We start from the raw sequence: 15,511 nt of genomic DNA on the forward strand, positions 1-15,511 counted from the left end.
TGTCCTGTGCATGTGTCCCTGTGTCCTGTGTAGCCTCCCTGTGTCCTGTGCATGTGTCCCTGTGTCCTGTGCAGCCTCCCTGTGTCCTGTGCATGTGTCCTGTGTCCTGTGCATGTGTCCCTGTGTCCTGTGCAGCCTCCCTGTGTCCTGTGCATGTGTCCTGTGTCCTGTGCACGTGTCCTGTGTCCTGTGCATGTGTCCCTGTGTCCTGTGCAGCCTCCCTGTGTCCTGTGCATGTGTCCTGTGCATGTGCCCCTGTGTCCTGTGCAGCCTCCCTGTGTCCTGTGCATGTGTCCTGTGCATGTGTCCCTGTGTCCTGTGCAGCCTCCCTGTGTCCTGTGCATGTGTCCCTGTGTCCTGTGCATGCCTCCCTGTGTCCTGTGCATGCCTCCCTGTGTCCTGTGCATGCCTCCCTGTGTCCTGTGCATGTGTCCCTGTGTCCTGTGTAGCCTCCCTGTGTCCTGTGCATGTGTCCCTGTGTCCTGTGCAGCCTCCCTGTGTCCTGTGTAGCCTCCCTGTGCATGTGTCCCTGTGTCCTGTGCGTGTGTCCTGTGTCCTGTGCATGTGTCCCTGTGTCCTGTGCAGCCTCCCTGTGTCCTGTGCATGTGTTCCTGTGTACTGTGTAGCCTCCCTGTGTCCTGTGCAGCCTCCCTGTGTCCAGTGCATGTGTCCCTGTGTCCTGTGTAGCCTCCATGTGTCCTGTGCATGTGTCCCTGTGTCCTGTGCAGCCTCCCTGTGTCCTGTGTAGCCTCCCTGTGCATGTGTCCCTGTGTCCTGTGCAGCCACCCTGTGTCCTGTGCATGCCTCCCCTTGTCCTGTGCATGTGTCCTGTGTCCTGTGTCCTGTGCATGTGTCCCTGTGTCCTGTGCAGCCTCCCTGTGTCCTGTGCATGTGTTCCTGTGTACTGTGTAGCCTCCCTGTGTCCTGTGCAGCCTCCCTGTGTCCTGTGCATGTGTCCCTGTGTCCTGTGCATGTGCCCTGTGCATCCTTCCTGTGCCCTGTGCATGTATTCCTGTGTCCTATGCAGCCTTCCTGTGTCCTGTGCATGTGTCCCTGTGTCCGGTGCAGCCTACCTGTGCATGTGTCCCTGTGTCCTGTGCCCTGTGCAGCCTACCTGTGTCCTGTGCATGTGCCCATGCGTCCTGTGCAGCCTACCTGTGTCCTATGCAGCCTACCTGTGTCCCGTGCATGACTCCATGTGGCGATCTGCAGCCTCCGTTTGATGATCTGCATCCTCTGTGTGCCGCTCTGCATCCACCGATCAGCGTGTCATAATAACATTCCAGTGTTCAAAAGCCGTGCCTCCTCCTCGTCTGTGATAGGCAGAACACTCAATTTCCCAGCAGTCAGCGGTCAGCCTATCACGGACATTCTCTCATTCTCATACCATGGACGAGGATGAGAGGATGTCCATGATAGGCTGAACGCTGACTGCTGGGAAATTGTGCGTTCTGCCTATCATAGACGAGGAGGAGGCGTGGCTTTTGAAAACTGGAATGGCCGCCGTCTGTCTGCATGACACGTTGATCATGTAGGCAGATGGCGGTGACTCGAGTATAAGCCGAGGGGGGCACTTTCAGCCTAAAAAAAAGGGCTGAAAATCTTGGCTTATACTCGAGTATATATGGTATGTTATATTAAGATTATATAATATAATAATAAGATTATAGTTTATTGTGTAAATCTTCATCTGGGACCCCTGAGGAAGAAGGGGACTTTGAAACACATTGGTTACCAAGCTAAATGTTTGGCATGTTATAAGCTCTTTTGTGAAATTCTATCTAAGCCGCATGGGTTTTTAATCTTTTTGTATAACATAATAAAAATGTATACTTTATTATTATTGTACTGACTATACTCATGGTTGCCCATTATAGTCCCTCCTCCTGTTAGTAGTTTAGAGGGTATCTCTTTGTTAACATTTTTGGGATGATGGCTACATTCTAGCACCATACCTCTATATCTCTCTTTGTACCTGTGATGGGAGTCACTTTGGGCAGAGTCACGAATCCCTACTAGTCAGTACACATCTGATGGTCTAAGTTATATATACAAGAAACATTTGTCTGCCTGATGGAGAGATCTGCACCTTGTTTTATTGGGTGAGAAATGTGATCACTCTCAGTCTCTATGGGCCAAATAACCTTCATTGTGTTTTTTATATCATCCAACCAACAATCCACCCTGACATAGACAAAAAGTCTGATCTCTGATAGTCAGTGAAGGGGGAGGGGATGAAAGCCAATAAAAGCGAGTGACCTGAACGACTATGATGGGAACTCCCAGTTTAACCGGCCAATCAGAAGTCTGTCTTTGTTTTTTTTTTTAATAAAAAACGAGTTTATTGTACAAGGTCTGTCTTTGTTTATCCACTTGAAGACTGGTCCTTTTTCTGACATTTGTTGCTTACAAGTTAAAATCAGTATGGTTTGCTAGAAATGTTTTAGCAGAGACCATAGAGAATAAAATGGTGGTTGTTGCAATATTTTAAGTCATACTGTATTTGCGCAGTGGTCTTGCAAATGCAATTTTTGGGGAAAAAATACACTTTAATGAGAAAAATAAACCACACACAGTACAGTTAGACAAATTTTTTTTTTGTATAATGTGAACGATGATGTTACGCCAAGTAAATAGATACCAAATATGTCACGCTTTAAAATTGCGCACACTCATGGAATGGCAATAAACGACGGTACTTAAAAATCTCCATAGATGACACTTTACAATTTTTTACAGGTTACCAGTTTAGAGTTACAGAGGAGGTCTAGTGCTACAATTATTGCTCTCGCTCTAACGATCGCAGGAATACCTCACATGTGTGGTTTGAACACCGTTTACATTTGCACGACTTATGTACAGTTGTGCTAATAAGTTTACATACCCTGGCAGAATTTATTATTTCTTGGCCATTTTTCAGAGAATATGAATGAGGACACAAAAACTTTTCTTTCACTCATGGTTAGTATTTGGCTGAAGCCATTTATCATCAATCAACTGTGTTTACTGTTTTTAAATCATCACAACAGAAACTACCCAAATGATAATGATCAAAAGTTTACATACCCTGGTGATTTTGGCCTGCACACAAGTTGACACAAAGGGGTTTGAATGTCTATTAAAGGTAACCATCCTCACCTGTGATCTGTTTGCTTGTAATTAGTGTGTGTATAAAAGGTCAATGAGTTTCTGGACTCCTGACAGACCCTTGCATCTTTCATCCAGTGCTGCACTGGTGTTTGTGGATTCTATATCATGGGGAAAGCAAAAGAATTGTCAAAGGATCTGCAGGAAAAGGTAGTTGAACTGTATAAAACAGGAAAGGGTTATAAAAAGATATCCAAGGAATTAAGAATGCCAATCAGCAGTGTTCAAACTCTAATCAAGAAGTGGAAAATGAGGAGTTCTGTTGAAACCAAACCACTGTCCAGTAGACCAACTAAAATTTCAGCCACAACTGCCAGGAAAATTGTTCGGGATGCAAAGAAAACCCACAAATAACTTCAGGTGAAATACAGGACTCTCTGAAAACATGTGGTGTGACTGTTTCAAGATGCACAATAAGGAGGCACTTGAAGAAAGATGGGCTGCATGGTCGAGTTACCAGAAGAAAGCCATTACTACGAAAATGCCACAAAGTATCCCGCTTACAATACGCCAAACAGCAGAGAAACAAGCCTCAAGCCTTCTGGCACAAAGTCATTTGGAGTGATAAGACCAAAATTGAGCTTTTTGGCCACAACCATAAACATTACATTTGGAGAGGAGTTAACAAGGCCTATGATGAAAGGTACACCAATCCTACTGTAATACACGGCGGTGGATTGCTGATGTTTTGGGGATGTGTGAGCTACAAAGGCACAGGAAATTTGGTCAAAATTGTTGGCAAGATGAATGCGGTATGTTATCAAAAAATACTGGAGGAACATTTGCATTCATCAGCCAGGAAGCTGCGCATGGGACGTACTGGGACATTCCAAAATGACAATGATCCAAAACTAGGGTTGCACCAAAACCACTTTTTTAAGACTGAGTACAAGTACCAATACTTTTTTTCAAGTACTCGCCGATACCGATTACCGATACTTTTTTTTAATGTCAAGTGACAGTTTTCAAAGCACAATACAGACTAATATCTCTTCTTTATAATTTTGTTATAGTTTCTGTCTAAAAATTTTGTAAATAATACTTTTTCTCCTTCACTGATGTGCGCTGAGGCTGCACTGATGGGCACTGATAGGATTAGGTGGCACTGATGAGGCAGCAATGAAGGGCACTGATGAGGACCCCTAATATGCAGCAGCACTGATGAGCACTGATGGGTGGCACTGACTGATGGCCACTGATTTGCAGCAATGATGGCTGTCACTTATCGGCACTGATATGTGGTACTTACTGATGGACACTGATATGTGGCACTTACTGATGGGCACTGATAGGTGGCACTGACTGATGGGCACTGATATGGGGCACTGAAGGCTGGCACTGATAGGTGGCACTGATGGCTGGAACTGATAGGTGGAACTGATTGGTAGGCAGTGGCACTGAAATGCAGCACTAATAATTGCTGGCAGCCTGGAATGATAAAATTAAATTGATAAAGAGTAGAGTATACAAGAGAATAGTTTGATACACCCTGCACTCGGCCTCAGTAAGCCTAGTCAGAATGCAGCAGCGGATATCTTGTTACACCCAGCCCATGTAGTTAGTGAACTATATGGGCTGGGTACAACAAGATGTCCGCTGCTGCCTTACGACTGCAGGCTTGCTGAGGCCCAGTACAGGGTATATCAAGATGAGTGTCGCGGTGTACAGTCTCTGACATGGAGACACGGGCCATCACTTCCGTTAACGATTCTGACGGCCTGGGTCATTGATTCCGATGGACGCCACATTCCAAAGGGCAGCACATGCCGCTGTGACCCACACCCCTGCCCCAGCCAGCTTACCTTCCACTGCAAGAACTTGCTCTCTGCCCTGCCTCCTCCGCCCACTCCACCCACTGACTTCCAGGAGACTCTGCATGCAAAGGTGAAGCATTGGGAGTATTTGCCCAAGTACAAGTACTCAGGCAAATACTCGTTATCAGCACTCGGTACTAGTATCGGTATCGGTGGAACCCTAAAAAACACAAGGCCAAGTTGACCTGTCATTGGCTACAGCAGAATAAAGTAGCCAGAGTTCTGGAGTGGCCATCTCAGTCTCCTAACCTCAATATCATTGAGATACTTTGGGGAGATCTCAAACGTGCAGTTCATGCAAGAATTTACAGGAACTGGAGGCTTTTTGCCAAGAGGAATGGGCAGCTTTACCATCTGAGAAGGATAAAGAGCCTCATCCACAAATATCACAATAGACTTCAAGTTGTCATTGATGTAAAAGGGGGCAATACACGGTATTAAAAACTGGGGTCTGTAAACTTTTGATTAGGGTCATTTGGGTAGTTTCTGTTGTCATTATGATATAAAAAGAGTGAACACAGTTGATCGATAATAAATGGCTTCAGCCAAACACTAACCATGACTGAAAGAAAAGTTTTTGTGTTATCATTCATATTCTCTGAAAAATGGCCAAGAAATCATAAATTCTGCCAGGGTATGTAAACTTATGAGCATAACTGTATGTGTTCACTTCTGCATGTGAGCACGGAGGGATGGGGCGCTTAATTTTTTTTTTTTTTTTAACACTGTTGTATTATTTATTTATTTTTTAAGCACTTCTATTGCTGTCACAAGGAATGTAAACATCCCTTGTGACAGTAATAAGCAGTGACAGGTACTCTTTATGCAGGGATCTGGGGTCTATAAGACTCCAACCCCCCCCCTACACTTGAAAGCATTCAAAACAGCAAGATTGGCATTTTTGAACACTTTCAAGTTTATAAAACGGACACCTTTAGGTCTCCAGTAAACCGTAAGTAATGTTGACGTAACTTCCGGGATACTACATCGGAGACCCAATCAAAGCTGATTCCGGCTTCGTTCAGGTCTCTGGCCAGCCGGCGGACATGTCGGCTGGTCACTTGGGTCTCCCATGGGGGGGTGGGAGATCCCGTCCAGTGCGATGTAAGGCGGCAGGAGGGGGGGGCGTCCCCTCCTGCTGCTTGTAGTAACAGCCAAGTGGCTGCTCAGTTGTTATTACAAGAGAGCCAACCGTTGGCTCTAAAAAAACGGTACCGGGGTGATGCCTGCAGCTGCATATAATCCCAGTATAACCACTTGAAGCAGAATGACGTACAGGTACATGATTTCATCTAGGTGACATGTCTGGATCCCTCACATAGAAGATTTATACCAGAATCCTGCAGAATATTATATCATTTATAGGATAATTCTCACCTCAGGTGCTGCAGAGTACAGCCTGGATGTCTGAGCCCCTCACATAGAAGTTTTATTCCAGAGTCTTCCAGATTATTATTTGATAAATGCAATCTGGTGAGGGATCGATTATTGATAAGAATGGATCTGAGATCATCCCAGCCAGAGAAAGTCACATCACACCAATCCAACCTGCAGAGACAAATCCAGACACATGATATTATATTATAAGATGAATATGAGGAATTATTCCCATTTAGTAATAAGTAACATAACATCACTAGAGCGGAATATCAGGATATACAGAATGTTATACAGAGGAAAGATCTTGTTATTAGGGAAGCTGATAAAGGTGAAGCTGTTGTAGTACTTATGTCTACACAGTATAAAGAGGGGGCGCGGTGACAGCTCAGTCACCCCCTTATGTACCCGGTTATTAAGCAGGACCTCACACAGTGTCTCATACAGTGGATTCTGAAATTGATAGATAAAGAAAAGGATCTGGGGATTTATGAAATATATAGAACCCTCTACCTTAGATATGTGCTAGAGTTAGTTTTTTTGCCCAGTGCAGGTAAATCTTGATCTGTTTGTTTTGATCTGGGGGCTGGGGAGTGGTTTAGTGTAGGCTGGTGACTCACAAATAGCATCACCTTTTGGTTACCTCCCTCTGGCCTCTAGAAGATTCTAAAGGTAGAGGAGGGGAAGAGAGGTGGAGCTGTACGGGGTGTGGTAAGGAGCCCTGACCAATTCCGAACTAGGATTGGCATGGGGCAGGCCTCCTTAAATATCTTGGGTCAGCCTAGCTGGGGAGGAGTTGTTGGGGTGGAGGAACTGAAAGATGGAGTGTTAGGCTTTCAGGGCCTTGGAGGGAGCCCCCCAGTCTGGGGGGGAGGGGGGTGACCATGGGCCAGGGGCTCGGAGCTGTGAAGGAACCCCACACAACCCAAGTGGTGTCCTGAACAGGAGCAGGAGAGGACAGTGGGGAACACTGCTGGGCAAGTCTTCAGGAGGGATCCCCCAGGTGTCGGTGAGTGACAGGCACAGTCGGGAGAGCTGGGAGAGGCATGCCAGGAGTGGATGTAGAGCCAGCGGGAGAGACTGTGATGTTACTGGTATTGAAGTCGGGCAGCTGTAGCCAGGAAGGCTGTCAGAGTCTGCACAGGACTGACTGGGATTAGTAGTCCACCTCAAATAAAGCTAGCACTAAAATACTTTCTTTCATCATTGGTTGCTACACCAAAGGGGCCAGCAAATGGCAAATCCCTGAAGTTGGGCTTAATTCAGAGTTGGGCCTAACCATGTGCTAGCTGTGCCAGGAACCAAATATTGCAGAGGAGAGAAAGAAACAGTCTACAAATAAGCATTGTGCTGGAGGAGTCTGGAGCTTTAGAGCAGTGGTCATCAACCCAGTCCTCAGGGCCCACTAACAGGCCAGGTTTTATGTATTACCTTGGGGAGATGCAGACTAGAATACTGCAATCATTGAGCAGTAAATTATATCACCTGTGATGTATTTCAGTTATCTTGCAAACCTGGCCTGTTAGTGGGCCCTGAGGAGAGGGTTGATGGTCACTGCTTTAGAGGATGTGAATAGAGGTTCCAATCAATCATCTCATCATTTAATGCTATTGATTCTGGGCATCCCATAATCCCTTTACCCCATCCAAGTTTAATCCCTCAATAAAATAACAAAAACAAAGCTGATGGACTGTTCATTGTTTGGAGAGTGGCTGGAAGTGAATGTCAGGCTGGGGCAGGGTGACAGGTGGAACTACTACACTCAGCGGCTCCACGGGGGTACCACTACAAATACAACAGCAGAATTTCTGATGGTGGATGTGATGAAACCGTCCCAGCACCCCGCTTTGGTGCTTCTGTCAGTATACCGCTTTCTCCAGTCTGGACATAGATACCAGATATTATAGCTGCATAGCATATAAGACTAGTGCCCACAGCTTATAAATCCTTTTTTTACATTAAAATACTGCCACTATATATCTTTTTGGCTGATCTGTACATCACAGTCACATGAGAAACTGCAGAGTCTGTCCAGTGCTAAGTGTTCAAGTAGGCGGATCATACATTAATTAAGATGTACCATCCCACCCACTGTGTTCTTTTTTAGTTACTGGGCATGGAGGAGGAGGAGGGAGGGACTGGGTTGTGATTTAGGATCTCTATACACGCCCACATGTGTGATGTCATATCATGTGACCTGAAAAGCTCAGCTCAAGACAAGAAATGTTCTCTCCAACAATAGAGACCAAACTGAGCATGTGCAGGAGAACTACCCTTTCTTTGTATTATCTGGCCTTGCCAAGAGAGACCCTGCAGGAGGGGGAGGATGTGTGCATACATAATAAAAGAGCCTTTTTACACAATACAGAGGATTAACCACTTAAGTTCCACAGTGAGTATAACAAGCATGCTATTCTGCAAATACAGAAAGATTTTAGTGTTGTGGGTTTAATAACACTTTAACTGGTCTCTTAAACCAACCTGGGTGGAGTGCACACTATACTAGCAGGCAGACAATATTGTGATTAATCAGACAATAGGTGTCCCAATTAACAATTAATCATGGAATCCACATCTAAGCAATGTTTTGATTATTCAGGAATTGCAGACAGCATGGCAATGGTCTACAACAGGCTATGAGACAAAGCTCATACAATGTCCCATTTGAAGTAATCCAAACCACATTCTCAGTGTCCATTAAGTAGCTATCCATTTTCTCTGTCACCCTATGCCCCTAATAGGCACAGGGTAACTTACACATAAGAGGGGCCTTGGGGGCTGAGACAGGGGTTTCCCGACTTCTCTAAGGTAAGCTGGGTTCCACAGGCCCCCCGCACAAAGTGACTCCTGTCACATCTCTCTTCTTTTGGCAACCAACACAGGAGGAGATCCCAGATGGGTTGACTTCAAAGTGTGTCTGTAGTTCCAGTCTCCCAATGCCCTTACCCACACAGTACCCCAAACAAATTGTCCCTAACAGAGCATTACTCACCCAGCCAACCTCTGCCTCTCTTGTAAAACATACCCACTGCTGGAGAGAAGGCAGGGGGCGGTGGACTCACTCCATCATGTTGTTGGGCATCTGGGCCGACTGCCCAGCATCCCTGGGGTAAAAAGGTAAAAAGGTGAAGACCCGTATTCCCATCCACTACCACAGGAAATCCATCTTTTGTTAGATGAAGGCAGAGTGAACTTACATATTCGGTTAAACTGATTTCCATTCTTGGCCACAGGAAATGGTTGTCATCAGAAGGTGTGGGGCAGAGGTCATTGGCTCTCTGTCCGGCTGCCAGCGTTTTATCTGGGTGTAGAAGCTTCACTACATCAGCTTGTCACTGGGGAGAGGGGCCAACTGCCCTAGCTCCCTGGAACTCCACAGTTGTTGCTGGTGCTGGGCAGGGGTTAGTAGCACTCTACCCTGTTGCCAGCGCTTCTGCTGGGAACTCCACATCATCTGCTCTGGCTAACTGTTGGGGAGGGAGGCCGGCTTCCTCCACTCCCAGACTGTGGATCTGACACTGGGGAGGGAAGACAGTTTCCTCAGCTCTGGCTGACTGTTGAGGAGGGAGGATGACAACCTCCTCTCCCTTCTCCCTCTGGATCCTGATCTACTGCTGGGGAGTGATGGTCACTTTCTCACCTTGGGCCTCCAGAACTGCCACAGGGAAGAGGTCTTGGGAAGAGGTCTTGGACCCTCTGTCCGGTTGTCAGCACTTCAGCTAGAGAAGTTTCTTGCAACTTCACAGATGCTGCTGGTAGAAAATCCCATGTCCCTGTCAGTGATGTGGGAGAAAGGCCGGTTGCCTCTTCTCTCAGGGAGGCTGAAGCTGTTGTTGGTGTTGGGTAGGGATGGGCTGCCTGTTCGAGTCGAACATGAGTTTGACTCGAACATCGGCCGTTTGCTTGTTCGCCGAATTTCGAAGATTATGGGCGAATTCCACGCCAAATTCGAGCAGCAGGTCATGGCCCATAATGCACTGCGTCATCGCAGTGCATTGCTGGCTGATGATTGGCCAAGCATGCACTATGACCCGCATGCTTTGGCAAATCATAGCGCCGTCAGCAAAGAGAGCCATAATTGGACACAGGCAGGGTGCCTGTGGCCAATTATGGCTCAGGTGGTTAAGTACACACCCCACACTATATAAGGCCGCCCCCGCACGCCGGCCTCGTGTAGTGTGTTGGTGGCGTTTGTTAAGAGAGAGACAGAGAGAGTGTCATTTCATATAGTTTCAGCAGGCAGAGGCAATTCCTGGAGTTCGGTTGCTAATATACTTCAGGAAGGCAGGCGAGACAGTTAGATAGCTGCAGTGTATTGTGTATATATATGCATCCCGGTTATATATATATATATATATATATATACACACACCGTATATAGTTTAGCTAGATCTCACTGCAGACCATTCCTGGTGTACTGTTGCTAATATACTTCAGGCAGGCAGGCAAAACAGTTAGATAGCTGCGGTGTATTGTGTATATATATATATATATATATATATATATATATATGCATCCCGGTTTTGTATATATATATATATATATATATATATATATATATATATATATATATATATATATATGCATACACAGTATCTCACAAAAGTGAGTACACCCCTCACATCTTTGTAAATATTTTATTATATCTTTTCATGTGGCAACATTGAAGAGATTATACTTTGCTGCAATGTAAAGTAGTGAGTGTTCAGCTTGTATAACAGTGTAAATTTGCTGTCCCCTCAAAATGACTCAACACACAGCCATTAATGTCTAAATAACTGACAACAAAAGTGAATACACCCCAAAGTGAAAATGTGCAAATTGAGCCCAATTAGCCATTTTCCCTCCCCGGTGTCATGTGACTCGTTAGTGTTACAAGGTCTCAGGTGTGAATGGGGAGCAGGTGTGTTAAATTTGGTGTTATCGCTCTCACTCTCTCATACTGGTCACTGGAAATTCAACATGGAACCTCATGGCAAAGAACTCTCTGAGGATCTGAAAAAAAGAATTGCTGCCCTACATTAAGATGGCCTAGGCTATAAGTAGATTGCCAAAACACTGAAACTGAGCTGCAGCATGGTGGCCAAGGCCATACAGCAGTTTAACAGGACAGGTTCCACTTAGAACAGGCCTCGTCATGGTCAACCAAAGTTGAGTGCATGTGCTTAGCGTCATATTCAGAGGTTGTCTTTGGGAAATAGATGTATGAGTGCTGCCAGCATTGCTGCAGAGGTTGAAGGGGTCGGGAGATCAGCCTGTCAGTGCTCAGACCACACACTGCATCAAATTGGTCTGCATGGTTGTCCTCCCAGATGGATTACGAAGATACATCTAGTAAAGATGATACACAAGAAAGCCTGCAAACAGTTTGCTGAAGACAAGCAGACTAAGGACATGGATTACTGGAACCATGTCCTGTCGTCTGATGAGACCAAGATAAACGTATTTGGTTCAGATAGTGTCAAGCGTGTGTGGCGGCAACCAAGTGAGGAGTACAAAGACAAGTGTGTCTTGCCTACAGTTAAGCATGGTGGTGGGAGTGTCATGGTCTGGGGCTGCATGAGTGCTGCCGGCACTGGGGAGCTACAGTTCATTGAGGAAACCATGAATGCCAACATGTACTGTAACATACCGAAGCAGAGCATGATCCCCTCCCTGTGGACACTGGGCTGCAGGGCAGTATTCCAACATGATAGCGACCCCAAACACACCTCCAAGATGACCACTGCCTTGCTAAAGTTCTGAGGGTAAAGGTGATGGACTGGCCAAGCATGTCTCCAGACCTAAACCCTATTGAGCATCTGTGGGGTATCCTCAAACGGAAGGCAGAGGATTGCAAAGTCTCTAATAGGGATGAGCCGAACACCCCCCGGTTCGGTTCGCACCAGAACCTGTGAACGGACCGAAAATTTGCACGAACGTTAGAACCCCATTGACGTCTATGGGACTCGAACGTTCGAAATCAAAAGTGCTCATTTTAAAGGCTAATTTGCATGGTATTGTCCTAAAAAGGGTTGGGGACCCGGGTCCTACCCCAGGGGACATGTATCAATGCAAAAAAAAACTTTTAAAAACGGCCGTTTTTTCGGGAGCAGTGATTTTAATGATGCTTAAAGTAAAAAAAAAAGTGAAATATTCCTTTAAATATCATACCTGGGGGGTGTCTATAGTATGCCTGTAAAGTGGCGCGTGTTTCCCGTGTTTAGAACAGTCCCTGCACAAAATGTCATTTTTAAAGGAAAAAATCTCATTTAAAACTGCTTGCGGGTTTAATGTAATGTCGGGTCCTGGCAATATGGATGAAAATCAGTGAGACAAACGGCATGGGTACCCCCCAGTCCATTACCAGGCCCTTTGGGTCTTGAATGGATATTAAGGGGTACCCCGCACCCAAATTAAAATAAGGAAAGGTGTGGGGCCACCAGGTCCTATATACTCTGAACAGCAGTATACAGGCGGTGCAAACAAGACAGGGACTGTAGGTTTGTTGTTAAGTAGAATCTGTTTGTAATTTTGAACTGGTACATTTTTAACGTGTTTAGCTCCAGCCAAAAAATCTTTTTTAAGCTTTTTGGAAAACATAGGGAAGGGTTATCACCCCTGTGACATTTGTTTTGCTGTCTTTCCTCCTCTTCAGAAGATTTCACCTCACTTTTTGTCCCAATGACAAATGTTTTTTGAAAATTTGGGTTTTTTTGTGGAACAAGGATTGGAAAGCATCAGTGGAAAGGAGAAATGTTTTTCCCATATTAACTCTTACAGGAGAGAATTTCCCTTCCTAGGGGTAGATTTTATCTCACTTCCTGTTGTCTCCTTCCGTTTGCAAGTAGGAGTCGTTTGTAAGTTAGATGTTTGAAAGTAGGGGCCTGCCCTATATATTCAGCAGAAATTTGGGCCTTAGGTGTTGTGAAATATTAGATCAAGAATTGTAATTACATGCCCCTGTTGAACAGGGGCAGAAAAATTAGGCCTTAGGCACTGGTGCTGGTGCCACAACCCCTCACAGACACTCTAGTTGGAAAGCAGGAACGAGCCCTGCTGCAAAGTATTGCATCAAAAATTGTAATTACACGCCCCTGTTAAACAAGCTATCAGCGTGATGATTGAGGAGGAAGAGGATAATTTCTCAGGGATAGTCACTCAGCATCAGTATAGGCAGTCTTTGAAGGGATCTGAGATTTCAAAAAAAATTATTCGGTTACATCAGCATCAGGTGCTTGGTAGCTGGTGGTGATCCAAGACTGATTCATTTTTATGAAGGTCAGTCAATCGACCGAGTCGGTGGACAGACGCACCCTGTGATTGGTTACAAAGCCTCCAGCAGCACTGAATGTGCATTCCGAAAGAACGCTGGATGCAGGACAGGCCAGTAGCTCAATTGCATACTGTGCAAGCTCTGGCCAGTGATCCATCCTCAAGACCCAGTAACCCAGAGGATTTTCGATGGGAAAGGTGTCCAAGTCAAATCTTGCCCCTAGGTATTCCTGCACCATGTAAAACAGACGCTGGCGATGGTTGCTGGAACCGATCATACCTTGGGGCTGCGGACCAAAAAATTGTCTGAAAGCATCGGTCAGACGGCCACCTTCTCCACCGCTCCTTCTTTGACTGACCGAAGCCTCAGCAACACGTTGTCCAGAAACAGGAGTTTGTAACCTCCCAGTCTCTGGGAACGCGTTCCACAGACCTTTCTGCAAGGCCTCCCGAAGATGTTTCATCCTCTGCTCCCTCTGCGATGGCAAGATAAGGTCCGCAACTTTACCCTTGTAATGTGGATCAAGGAGGGTTGCCAGCCAGTATTGGTCCTTCTCCTTGATACCACGAATATGAGGATCCTTACGCAGGCTTTGCAGGATCAGGGAGGCCATGCAGCGTAGGTTTGCTGAGGCATTCGGTCCGGTGTCCTCTGGGTCACTAAGGACGACATGGTCCGCAGCCACCTCTTCCCAGCCACGTACAAGTCCATGTGTTTCTTGGGACTGATCCCTTAAAGACTGCTGCTGATGCTGAGTGCCAGGCTCCACCTCCATACTGACACAATCTTCCTCCTCCTCCTCATCCTCTTCCTGTGTGATCGGCGGGCACGCAGGAACACTGTCTGGATAAAGGGGGCCTTGAGAGCTAAGGAAGTCCTTCTCTTCCTGCCTCTGTTCTGCCTCAAGTGCCCTGTCCATTATTCCACGCAGCGTGTGCTCCAACAGGTGGACAAGGGGGACAGTGTCACTGATGCATGCACTGTCACTGCTCACCATCCTCGTGGCCTCCTCAAATGGTGACAGGACAGTGCATGCATCCCTGATCATGGACAACTGGCGTGGGGAAAAAAAACAAGCTCCCCTGACCCTGTCCTGGTGCCATAGTCGCACAGGTACTCATTGATGGCCCTCTGCTGCGTGTGCAGCTGCTGCAGCATGGCCAACGTTGAGTTCCACCTGGTGGGCATGTCACAGGTTAGGCGGTTCTTGGGCAGGTTAAACTCCTTTTGGAGGTCCGTTAGCCGAGCACTGGCATTATATGACCGGCGGAAATGCACACAGACTTTCCTGGCCTGCCTCAGGACATCCTGTAAGCCCGGGTACCTGCCCAAGAACCTCTGCACCACCAAGTTAAGGATGTGAGCCAAACAGGGCACATGGGTCATTTGTCCCTGTTGGAGGGCAGAGAGGAGGTTGGTGCCATTGTCGCAAACCACCATTCCTGCCTTAAGTTGGCGTGGCGTCAACCACCTCTGAACCTGCCCCTGCAGATCTGACAGAACCTCTGCCCCAGTGTGACTCCTGTCCCTCAAGCACACCAGCTCAAGCACCGCATGGCATCTTTTGGCCTGAGTAGTTGCGTAGCCCCTTGAACGGCTACGGAGCACCGCTGGTTCCGAGGACAAAGCACAGGAAGAGGCCATGGAGGAAGAAGAAGTGGAGGGGGTGGAGGAGAGAGGTGTGTCACAATCATTAGCATTTTGGAGGTGTGGTGGCGGAACAACCTCCAACACTGCTGCACCTTGTCCTGCATCCTTCCCAGCTGCCAGCAGAGTCACCCAATGCGCCGTGAAACTTAGGTAACGTCCTTGTCCATGCCTGCTGGACCATGAGTCAGCAGGAATATGCACCTTACCGCTGACCGCCCTGTCCAGCGAGGCATGGACATTGCCTTCCATATGCCGGTAGAGAGTCGGA

At 46.6% G+C, this 15,511-nt stretch overlaps 2 protein-coding genes across 2 annotated transcripts in view; both read right to left on the bottom strand.

Annotated features, from left to right (window-relative positions):
• The window catches only part of LOC141133842 (phospholipid scramblase 3-like), a 599,764-nt gene that overhangs the window by 247,866 nt on the left and 336,387 nt on the right, over window positions 1-15,511 (bottom strand). The window lies entirely within an intron of this gene.
• The window catches only part of LOC141134392 (NACHT, LRR and PYD domains-containing protein 3-like), a 284,164-nt gene that overhangs the window by 94,509 nt on the left and 174,144 nt on the right, over window positions 1-15,511 (bottom strand). The window contains exon 7 of the mRNA XM_073623957.1: window positions 6,339-6,509. Within this exon, the coding sequence (XP_073480058.1) occupies window positions 6,339-6,509 (171 nt within the window). The remainder of the gene's footprint in view (window positions 1-6,338; window positions 6,510-15,511) is intronic.

The sequence above is a fragment of the Aquarana catesbeiana genome, linkage group LG03 (assembly GCF_042186555.1).
Source record: "Aquarana catesbeiana isolate 2022-GZ linkage group LG03, ASM4218655v1, whole genome shotgun sequence".
NCBI classification, from domain to species: Eukaryota; Metazoa; Chordata; class Amphibia; order Anura; family Ranidae; genus Aquarana; species Aquarana catesbeiana.